Source organism: Carassius auratus, unplaced genomic scaffold, assembly GCF_003368295.1.
Source record: "Carassius auratus strain Wakin unplaced genomic scaffold, ASM336829v1 scaf_tig00013464, whole genome shotgun sequence".
Lineage (NCBI taxonomy): Eukaryota > Metazoa > Chordata > Actinopteri > Cypriniformes > Cyprinidae > Carassius > Carassius auratus.
Window position 1 is genome coordinate 453,461 of NW_020524398.1, and position 12,215 is coordinate 465,675.

Consider the following 12,215-nt stretch of genomic DNA (forward strand, 5'->3'; position numbering starts at 1 on the left):
TTCTTTCTCGTTCAAGTCGCAGCATACATCATTTCGCATAGTAAAATACATAGGCTTTTATTTACCTGTATTTAATTCAAGACCAGCACACTGCAGAAACATGAACACACGTGTGCCATGTTAATCAAAGTGAGAGTCGTCACATCTGCTCAGCTGTGGACAAAACTCACTTTTACAGAATGCATTGCTATATTACATCTGCTAATAAAAAGGTACAAACACTTCAGTGATTTCAGAGTCTTCCATCAGGTGTCAGCTGTTCAAAACGGTGGCTGACATGACAGAACTTAAAACTATCTGAACAGGTTAGTGTGATTGATGAATACTGTTTTTAGTTTCATATACAGTATTATGGAACCCTTAACTCTTTCTCTTAACCTCAGGATAGTCTTGGGGTTCATTAAAGGAATAGTAACCCAACACATTTGTCAATTTAAAATGAAACAACCTAGTAGCATCGCAACCCTTCATTTCTGTTTCGCATGCAAACTCTACATGCAAAAGGGATATTTATTTATACAAATAATGGCGTGATCATATTTCCAAGTGATGTGTTTTTGAACCTTGACCTGTACATTTGGTTTTGTTTTTCTTCCAAGGAGTTTTTGCTATATACTGTTCAGAAATGTTGTTGACTGAAATTGTCCGGACAAACCTGTGCCATGCTTGTAATGTAGAATGTGTTCGGGTTTGAGGATATTGGATTTAATATGTTTTATAGATTGCCATATACATCCTCTCCCAGGGTTGTGTTGCACTGTAGGTTCTGGTAGATTGGGTCTGATTGGCTTTCATCATTAGACTTGTCACTGGACATCTTCATGGTGATGTAGTGTCTGTCATCAGGAGTGTTCTGATAAACAGCATTAGCCTAAATCAAAGACATAAAGCATAATTCTATTGTTAATAATCTGTTGAAGTGGCTTATAAGCAGAAGTTAACCCACATGGAAAGAACCTACTGTATATGAGGATATATGCCACATAATAGCGTCAGTCAGAGCAAGAAGTACCAGTCAGGAAATAAAATGTAAGCCAAAGTCTTTAATTTCTCTTTGAGTTTCTATTATGGTGTGCTTTTGTTTTGCATTTGTATATAATTCCATATATAATATAGGAAAACGGCCAATTTTATATATGTCACATATATTAAAAACCTACATCAAAACCTATATTAAAACATATGTTTATATAGGTTATTTCCATGTGGGTTGTGATTGTGGTAGCTCAGATATTATGATGTTTCTGTTCTCCACTCACCTCCTCGCTGTGATGGGAATTGTACATAGATCTATCAAGATTACAACCTGAAATAAAGCAAAGAATACAATTTTTATCATTATTAAAACTGCCTTTTAAAAATAGTTATATATGTATATAATAGATTTCTGGGATGTTTACTCACTTGACTTGACTCTCTTTCTGCAATGAAAGACAGTGACCAGTCCAACTGCACACATGATGACCAGACCAGCGGCAGCGTAAGGAATAAAATGTTCTGACACTGGGAATATATGGGCAATCGAGGATGAGTTTTTGTGTTCAGCACCTGTATATTGTAATAGAAACATTGATTTGCATTACATAACATGTCAATATACATATAAAGGGTTAGGAACTTGCCTGTTTTTTCACCTGTTGGACCAGATTCTTCGACAAAACCTTTAAAAAGAGGAATTAACAACATCAGTAAACCCTTAAGATCGAATGCAGGCATTGAACTAAGAGGTTTGACTACCTGTTGATGTCAGTGAGAGTGTGCTGTCCTTAGTGGTTGAAGATATGAAAACAGAGAGTCTTGGTTTAGTCGAGTGCATTTCCGTGCTTGTCTGTGTTTCCATTGTCACTTGATGAGTCACCTCTTCCCTGTTTCCAGTTTTGGCTATTTATAAGTTTAAGAGTAATTTCAAAGACATGTCTGTATTTCTGTTGTCAGCCTAAAGAATAGGTCTTTAAAACTTCTTACTTTGCCATTTAATATGAAACAATATGGTAGGACTGTAACCCTTCTTTACTTTGACACACATGCTGTTATTAGGAATGAATATATAAGACGAATCATCTGCAGTACAGTGAAATGCATAAAGTTTCTCATCATTCTTACCTTTAGATACTATCAGTTTGACTTTCTGAAATGTGTCTGGACCAACTCTATCCACTCCACACCAGTAAATCCCAGAGTCTGACTCCAGTAGATCAGTGATGTTCACGGCAAAGTTTCCATTGCCAAAATCCTTCAGTGTGTATCTCCCTTTAGATGTCTGGTGAGACTTCACAAGTATTTCACGCTTTCCACAAGGATCTCTGCAGAAATACTTATTGTTGGTTGAAGCCCAGCTGTGGGAACATGTAATTGTGATGTTTCCTTCACTGTATCCCCGTCTAGAAATTTCACCAGCGCTTGAATTGAATTCTGTTGGATAAACAAATCTCTGTTAGAGTTAGGGAGTCAGTAGGAAATATTGTATTGGTACCATCAGTTCCTCTTCAAGACGCTTCGGTTTCAGTTATTCATTTGCCAAAGTAACTTACTGTTACACTTACTGTACCTTTGGTCTGAAACATTACAATAGGAAGTGTGAATGCTTCACAACCACTGTAAGGATTTCCTATAAATGGGTTATTTACAGCACAAATAAAAGCTGACAGATACAGTCAGTGTAGAAAGTATTTGGTCAGAGCAGGGGGTAGACAAGTGCTGTCCTGCAGAGTTTAGTTTCAACTCTAATCAAACACACCTGGATAAACTGATCAATGTCTTCAGGATTTCTAAGGCTACTGGCAGGTGCGTTTTTTCAAGGGTTGGAGCTGAACTCTGCAGGACTGCGACTCTCTAGGACCAAACTTTCCAGAGAGTTCAGAGAGATCATACTAACACACATTTAACACACATTAACTAGTTTGACCTCCTGTAAATCAGCTAGAGTTTATTGCTGTTTTTCACCCATGTCTCCATTTGGGTTTTGCCACAGTTATAATTGTTAACCCGGAACCAATAGGTTTTTATCTTTTGCTCATTATTATTTACATTTTTTGTGAGTTTAACCTGTCTGATAAGAAGCTGTTGAAGTTTATACATATATATAGCCTGGTAATACCAAAACTTTGCTACTTCACTTTGCCTCGTAGACAGAGTCTGGAAGGGTATAATTATCAAGCGTTTTCTTTCTCGTGGGTGGGCTTGTCTGAAGTTTAAAATCATTGGTAACCGGTAAACAATCAATAAATTAAACTTTTCCCAAAACCTGTTGGGAGTAGGGCCACATTACCTCCATTCAAAAAGTGAAACAAACACTCTTCTTGTTTGGGCTTCAGTTTGCAATTGCCGGGAATATTCTCCAAAACAGAGCGAATAGCATCCCGTGTCTCCATGTCCGCTGTCGTTTTCGATTTCCCTAACCTAAACTACAATCCTAAATTCTGCGCTGAGTGTCTACGTCACAGCTCTTAGCCCGCACTCTGTTCCTTGATTGGCCGGCTGTTTTGAGGCCGGAGGAAAACTGGGAGATAGTTTGCTATCTCCGACTGAGTACAGAAGCGAATAGAAATCGAATTAACATCTACCTAAATGTATCTACTTAAACAACATATCTACCTAAATGTGTCTCTGTTTGCGTGATTTATTCATGATCCAGCTTCACCTCTAGAATAAGTGAATATATATATATATTAAATTAATTTAGCAAATCACATTTCCTAATAATGTGCTAGTTAGCAGGTTTCATGACAAAGGCCACTAAAGTTTACTGTCTCTCAGAGAAGAGAGCATCACCCCACAGAAGAGAGAGGCGGGGTGAGAGGGGCTCATTAGCGTTTAAAGGGAAATGCTATAACGGCTTGCTGTAAACGGGGCTGTTTTTGACGGGTTAAAAGGATGTTGTTTTACACTACCATTGAAAGATTTTAACCAAAGTATGTAATAGACTTTTCATTAAGACCCTAAAGAATCATATCAACTTGTGGAAAATAGGCCTCCGATGACCCCTTCAAGTAAATCCTAAACTTTTATAGACATAAAAAAGTGAAATTTAGCTTTACCAAGATTCAGATGTAACCTTAGCACGGGGGTTAATACCACAGTAACTCATAATTATGTGTGGAAAAGCCTTAATATGGCCCTGAAGAAGATGAGGGCTTGGTTCTTTTAAAGCCAGAGGTTTGTGGAAAAACTCACATGGTGGTTTTTCCCTGCGTAAAGCGCTTGTTTTCTACCATCATTCAGCAAACATATACAAACATATATAAAGAACTTACCTGACAGAAACATCCAAAGCCAAAGAACACGGAGGAACTTCATTTTGAATGGGGATCCTATTATGTCCAGTCTACTCCAGATATTGTTTTAATGCTGTGATACTGACTAAATGTTGCCAATGTTGGAGCTCTGTTATACCATCAAGCACAGAGGTAAACATGTATTACTATGTTCTGCTGCCCACCCTTTCTCTTCACATATAAGCTATGTGAAGCTGTTTCTAGACACCCACACACTCATATCCAGAACGTCTCCACTTCCTCTTGATTCACTTTTGGTATGAATGGACATTCCCTTTTCACCAGGATCAGGTCAGTTCTGCCTGTCGTTGTTGGAGGTTTGAGGTGTGCAGTCTGATTCTAGGCCCATGTTAAAAAAAACCCTTCAGAGAGAATCACATGTGGCCTGTACATTAGTCTGAATGATATTTCAGTGGTTAGGAAGTACTGGGAAAAGCTGTTCTCCAAATTGTCAATTATAAATACCTTTTCCAATAAAAAGTGACGAAATGCTACAGTGTTGTTTTTCAGCAGTGCTGTTAATATCACGTTGCTTTGTTAGTGTGAATGAGTTTGTTAGGAGGGTTCATGGTCATTAAAAGCCTTGCATGGCATTTTTAGTTTGTCTTATTACAGCAGAAAATTTCAATAACTCTATTATATATATATATATATATATATTATTATTATTATTATTAATTCGAGAGTACAAAGAAAAATCCATCTTCTAGACTATGTCTTACATAAAACTACTAGTGCCAGTACCTGGTTCCCTAAAAACTAGGTGCCTCATTTTCACTTTCTTTGAATTATTATTATTTTTTTTAAGTCTCTCTGGTTATTTGCAGAATTTTACAGAAGATTCCAGGAAATAATTATTGAATTAGATGTGTGTGTATGTGTGTGTGAAGCGGATTCATATAGCATTTTTGCCTAATTTGCGGAACAATAGCAGATTAACAGAAACAATGTAGCATCAGCTTTATTCTTTTTTTCCTTCCAAAATTCACTTTTTATCTTAAAAAAAATAAATCAAACAAAGGCATAACACACGTGATGCATGTATATGTACACTGAAAAAAGTAATAAGTAAATTTACTTAATTTTTATTTGGCAAGTTTTTGCACAAGCATTTTTCAAGTAAATTTAACACATTTGAAAATTAAGTAAATCTACTTAACTAAGTTAAGTAAAAAAAATTAAATAATAATAAGTACATTTTATTGAGTAAAATTTAATTAAATAATATTAAACTAACACATTTAGCAGACACTTTTATCCAAAGCAACTTACAGTGCATTCAGGCTAACAATTTTCACCTATCATGTGTTCCCGGGGAATTGAACCCACAACCTTGCACTTGCTAATGCAATGTTCTACCACTGAGCTACAGGAACACTTCAAGATCTTGTGAAAAATAAGAGAACATTTCACTTACTTACTTTTTTATTTTGGAAAAGTTTTTACTCTAACAAAAAACCTGAAACAGAGATTCTAGAAATTTCTAAATGTAAAAGAATTTTATGATTATCATCACCAATATAAAGTATAACAATCTACACCTAGGTACAGGTTAACACCTGATGGTATTTCTTCTGGGCTTTTGAGTAACAACAAATGTGTTTTAGAAACACATGATTATAACAGCCAGAGAAAAGACTAAGACAGAAATCAAGGGTCAAGAGCCCAACTAAAGCAAACACTGATCTCTAACATGGTTACTTCAAATGAAACAATAAATCAACATCTAAACCTTAGTTCATTCTCAATAAGATCTTCTGTAGACGTCTGACAGAAATAAAGTCAGTCTGGTTATTAATAAGTGGAGCTGGTGATGCTGTTTGTGAGGTTGTTTAATCAGATCTTGAGAGATTTCATGTATTTTATTTCAGTTGATTTCATCTAAGGCTGTGTCTGAAGTCAGTTGTAGTAGTTCTTGTGTTTCTCTTTTCTTCAGTGATTCTGTTTGTTAACAGCAGCTGTTCATCACTAATTCTCAATCAGCACTTAGTTAATCACTTAATTACTTAAATGCAAAGTTTTAAAACTTACATGGTTTAAATCAAGGCAATCTATTTACTCAAACGGTTTGAGTAAAGTTTACTTATGGGGTTTTACAGTGCTATTTCTTTTGTCTGTTTTCTTAATTGCAGAATATTTATCATGTGCATCCAGTCCTTCGTGCTGTCTTTGCTGTAAACTGGTTTAAAGGGACAGAAGTGAGAGACTTATTTACCCTCATTTGATAAAACTGTTTTGAAAAAAAATATTTTACATTTAGAAATTTCTAGAATATCTGTTTCGGGTTTTTTGTTAGTGTAAAAACTTTTCCAAAATAAAAAAGTAAGTAAGTGAAATTTTCTCTTATTTTTCACAAGATCTTGAAGTGTTCCTGTAGCTCAGTGGTAGAACATTGAATTAGCAAGTGCAAGGTTGGGGGTTCGATTCCCCGGGAACACATGATAGGTGAAAATTGTTAGCCTGAATGCACTGTAAGTTGCTTTGGATAAAAGTGTCTGCTAAATACATTAATTTAATATTATTTAATTAAAATGTACTCAATAAAATATACTTATTCGTTTTTTTTTTTTTTTTTTTTTTTTTAACTTAACTTGAATTTATTTGAAAAATGCTTGTGCAAAAACTTGCCAAATAAAAATTAAGTAAATTTACTTATTACTTTTTTCAGTTTAGATCAACAAATAAAAACTGACTTAACATGTCTTAATGCAATTGCAAAATGGTTTAAATAAACGGATTGTAGGCAAGTGATTGACATTCGCTCAATGATATGCAAATAAAATAAGGAATATAAATTAAGATCTTTTATAATGTCTACACAGAAATGAAATCTTCATTTGGGGCCTTTTGTCAGCGAATATAAATGTGGTTTAAGTTATCTGTACACCTGTATATTATGTAATTCTGACTGACAGACCTAGTCTTAGAGAGGGATGCAGCTCTTCTGATAAAGTTGGGATGATCACTCTGCCATCAAGGTGCAGAGGATGTTAAATGACAAGAGCTAATATTTGATAACACTTGATTATTTAACAATAAACTTGAATTTTACAGGCTTGTTGAATTAAATGTACTTGTCTTGAACTTGAACAATGGGATTAAGACCAGGACTTGACCGAATTTGAAACTTATTAATTGATGCAGCAATCAGAGATTTCCATATACATCATTTGATTGGACCGTGCTGAGGTTTAGATTCTGATAGACTGAATCTGATTGGCTTTTTCTGACTTCAGTCTTCTCTGTAGATTTCGTCTCTGTGCTGTTCTGTGCGAAAACGAAAGCACATTGTTAATGTGGCTGCCAGGCATTTGTAAAATAATGTAAAGATTACACATTTGACAAGAGGTAAAGATGTGTACTTCCTGTTTGTGGTCAGTATTGGCCTTGCAGAATAGCTGGCATCGCTCACCTCTTCAGCTTTGCATGTATTGTTTCTGTTGACAGGTGTTGCTGTTGCACAACCTAAGACAATTTTGAAAAAGAGACTAGAGTATTGACAAAAATAAAAAAATAAAAATCCAAATCAGTCATTGAGATATTTTGTTATTTAGCACAGTCTGTGAGTGAGTGCATATACATGTTCACATACTTTCTGAGGTTTCGACTCTCTTTCGGCACTGATGAACAGTCCAACTAAAAATAAGATCGCTGCTATGACCACACCACTGACACCATATTGTGAAGTGAGTGCAGACACTGAGGAACTGAGAGAGAAATTTGGCATAAATACATCTGCAGATCGAATAGGTACTACTGAACTCTGGAAATTATCCGAAAACATCATCTTATATAAATCTGTGGTTATCAAACATTGTCCTGGAGTAACCTTGGCAGATGCCAATCTGGTTCCTTGTTAGCCTGGCCAAAGGCTGCTAAATGTGTACTGTACATGGTGTATAAAATGGCTTGTTACCTGTTACTAAGGTTGAGAGTTTGAGGGCATCACGACTTGAATCTCTGGAGGTTAGGGTTTCTGTGGTAGATGGAGATCCTGAATGTGCTGCTGGTGCAGTTGTGTGTGAATCCAGGGATGTTTGTGTTTCTTTGTCTGATTGTGTTATGTGTCTATAAAAAGCTCTCTTCACTTCGCACCAGTAAATGCCACCTCATGTCTGGCTCGTGCAAACCAATCATGTTCACTGTGAAGGTGCCATTTCCAAAATCCTCCAGTCTGTATCTTCCACTAAATGACTAATCAGATAAGACCAGAAGGCCAGTTTTATATGTGCATGGTTCTCTGTAGAAATACTTGGTGTTTTTTAATGCCAATTTATGGGAACATAATTATGACATCTTTTCCACTGTGTCTATGTATATTAATCTCTTGAGTGCAAGTAATCAAAAATCCTGCTGGATTAAAAAAGAAAAAGAAAAAAAAAAGAAAGAAAAAGATCTCAGTATTTCACTAAATTCATTTTAGACTTACATCACAGTGAGTCATGATATAAATCAGATTAATAATGTGTGTCAAAGTAGAGATTGTCCCGTTAAATAAATAAATAAATAAATAAATAAATATTTAAAGAAACAAAATTTGGAAATTTAACAGAAGGGATCCATGAATATGGAGAGAACTGACTTGACAGAAGCATCCAGAGCCAAATAACACAAAATGACTTCAGTTTGAGCTGCAATTCTGTTGTTTGTGAGCTTTGGACTTTCCACAGAGAGATGAACCTCTAATTATTATAGAGTTAAAATGTTTTTAACATAAAATTACAGATAGCAGCTTTAAAGATGACTCTGAGAAATACACAACGCAATGCTATCTTCTTAATGCATTTAGAAAAACATGTAGATACTATGATTATGAAGATTTATTGCCATAATGGCAATGTTTACATATTGATAGTTGAACTAATATCTATGAGTTGTAAGTTTGTCCAAGATACAACCAAAGAGCTGTGCAGATATAATTAGACAAAATAAACTCAGGAATTGTCAGCGTGTGGAACAACAAATATCTAACAAAAAATAAATAAATAAAAATAAATACAATGAACTAGTTATAAAATGAACTAGTTATAAAGTTCAGAATCTGTGTTTAAATGTTTGTGCCTGATAAGGATTTTAAGTCAGAAAATTCATATCAACATAATAAACACAAGATCTTTTACATGCACTTCAAATGTTTGATTTCAAACTAAAGTCCAGACAAACAGTATGATGTGATTCATCCAGCATGTATACATCTACTAAAGAAAGCAGTCTGTGGAGTCATTCATGATTTATTATAATGTGACCAGTGAAGCAAACTGACTATTTTTCTGTATTTTATATATAATCAATATAAATTTATGTAACAGCATTTATGTCAATAAAAAATGTTTTACTCATATAGTCCACTAGTGGACAGTCTCTCTCTCTCTCTCTCTCTCTCTCTCTCTCGTTCTCTGTCTATACATACATACACAGACACACAACCACCCACACACACACACACACACACACACACAAATTACAACGAAATAATATCAGTAGAAATATACAAATTATGTGTCTAATGGCCACTTCCTGTTTTTCCCACACTTGTTGCATGCATACCCTTTACCCTTGAACACAAAGATCAGTTTTGTGGTTGATTTTAGTGTTAAGTTCAGAATTTGTGCTGAAGAGCTGCTGCCAGTATTTTAAGTCGTACATGTATATTTGGAGCAACAGCCAACAATACATTGTATAATTCAAAATGATCAATTTTTCTTTTATGCCATAAATCATTAGGATTTTAATTAAAGATCACGTTCCATGAAGATATTTAGTAAATTTCATACTGTAATATATCAAAGCTTAATTTTTGATTAGTAATTTGCATTGCTTAGGACTTAATTTGGACATATTTTAAGGCAATTTCAATAGAAAGTTTATATATATTAAGCTTTCGGATGATGTAACAATCTCAGTTTAAAAATTTTTATCCTTACGACATGTTTTGTGGTTCAGAGCCACATATATCTTTTCAAATGTCATAAACACTGTAAAAGCAGTCCATTTTTTTGGATGAACAAACCTAAATAAGGTGATTCATTCAGCATGTGCTTGCTGGATAAGTGTTGGCCTTTGGTCAAATGTGATTCATGAAGTATGATTCATGAAAAACTGACCTGACAGAAAGATCCAGATCAACAGCACATGGAAGGTCTTGCTGTCACTTTAGTAGTTTGAAGCTGATTCTGTGTTTGTTACCATTCAAATAATAATTGATAAAAATGCAAGCCTTGCTTCAATGCAATGGAAGTCAGACTACACTAGTTCCACCCATATTTAGTGGTGACTTCCTCTTGTTTTAACAGTGTGTATGCATGCTAACCAGTACACACAAAACTGAGATCTGTACTTATGTAAATAAGTTCACACAGTAGTAAGTAAAGCCTTACAGCTGTTGGGTCGCTGTGATCTCCTCATTAGCCATATTTTGGCGAAAAATTCGCAGGCAGAAAAGGTCCATTGTCAGTAAGATTAGGAAGCGCTGCTCATGCAAAAGTGACTTTCAAACCAAGCAGCTTTTTTTTGGTCAGTGAATCGATTTCAAGTGGCCACCTTGAACACGAGCAAAATCTGTGTGAGGAACCTTTCCACCCTTAGTAAACTCAAATTCTATTGAAATGACTGTAGAGCAGCAGTAAATGTGACCCCACTATTATGTTGTTTTATGTTGTATACTGTATCATCGGTAGTGGACCTTCAGAGTTTAGAGATGTCCCAAATTGGTTTCTGAATGGAACACAGTGTAATTTCAGAAGTGAAAACTTTTGAAATACGTAAGAAGTGTTCTGTGTTCTGTGGTCCATGTGGTGCCTTGAATTTCAGCATCAACTTAAATGGGAAACAGAGAAGAAACATTTTATTAGATGTACTTAGGTTATATTGCATTCATTTATTTATTTTTACAATTTGCATTTACCATTGGAGCTGTGTGACCTGTTCTTTTGCCTTTTGCACATGAGAAATATCTCGTGTTTCAATAATATCTGATAATTTGGATGAATAGTTTTAGGTGTGGTTTAAGATATCACCATACATTTGCTTAGTAATGTTGTGATATGACTAACTATGAGCTCTATTTGTTGTTGTCTCAGCAGAAAATACGCAATTCTCAAAAACAGACACAATGTATCATTCACACTGTGTGGAGAAAGTGATCTAATCAAATTGTGGCAACAGGTTACAGCAGTAGCTGTTTAACCCTTTGAAGTCGATTAACCCATATATGCGTTTTGAGTCATTTTCTCCTGATAACCCCGAAAAGAACTTGAATTACACTCTCAGTTTTAATCGTACAGATAAGAGCAATACATCAATCGAATCTGTAAAGGGTCTATTTTTTTTTGGATACAGACATAATAACAAAAAACCTTTGTGCACTTATAAAATAAAGATAACAAACAAGGTGCACTGTCTGCAGTGCATACTCAACGAAGAGACATGAGAGAGATATCTATAGAAAGCCTGACATGTCTACTTTTAAACTAAACAAGTGCTGCCGCAAAACAAATATTCTGAGATAAAGTGATCCATATGAAAACAACGCGATGTCTGTTTTAGTAACTCTGATTTAGGTTGTATCAACACAACATTGGGTTCCCTTTGTTTTCATGTTCAGAATGATACGCTTCATCTCATGATGCATTTGGGACATGTACATGTCATGAACAGGACAAGTGTTCTTTATTGGCTTCTTTTCTTGAACATCAATGAGGAATAACAATGGTATCATCTAGCAACTGATCATGTTAAGTAGAGGAACAAATCCTCAGACAAGTTACTAAACATGGCAAAACTGACAGACAAATCCAGATCCCAAAAACATAGAACTTAATTTTGTGTGTAAACCTTGTTATATGCCACTATAGACCACTTTATATCAGTAGTTCCTAGTTTCAGTCATTACTATACTCTTAAGCAGCTTTGATGGCTCTACTGGTTTGCAAAAGCCTTTCT

The 12,215-nt window shown here is 35.1% G+C and overlaps 1 protein-coding gene across 1 annotated transcript; it reads right to left on the reverse strand.

Moving 5' to 3' along the window:
- LOC113074023 (CMRF35-like molecule 1) lies at positions 1 to 4,418 on the reverse strand. Its single transcript, XM_026246733.1, has 6 exons — positions 4,254 to 4,418; positions 2,104 to 2,412; positions 1,738 to 1,881; positions 1,405 to 1,548; positions 1,260 to 1,306; positions 1 to 871 (listed from the first exon to the last, which is right to left on the reverse strand). The coding sequence occupies exons 1-6, from the start codon at positions 4,294 to 4,296 to the stop codon at positions 716 to 718; spliced, it is 843 nt and encodes a 280-aa protein (XP_026102518.1). The 5' UTR covers positions 4,297 to 4,418; the 3' UTR covers positions 1 to 715.
- Positions 4,419 to 12,215: the final 7,797 nt, after the last annotated feature.

What these genes read in the sequence shown, in the direction of transcription:
- LOC113074023 (XM_026246733.1), bottom strand. Translation starts at nt 4,296, where the DNA reads ATGAAGTTCCTCCGTGTTCTTTGGCTTTGGATGTTTCTGTCAG. An exon ending in GCTTTGGATGTTTCTGTCAG is followed by an intron (nt 2,413 to 4,253) that starts GTAAGTTCTTTA and finishes TTTATCCAACAG; the next exon opens with AATTCAATTCAAGCGCTGGT. An exon ending in ACTCTCACTGACATCAACAG is followed by an intron (nt 1,549 to 1,737) that starts GTAGTCAAACCT and finishes TACAATATACAG; the next exon opens with GTGCTGAACACAAAAACTCA.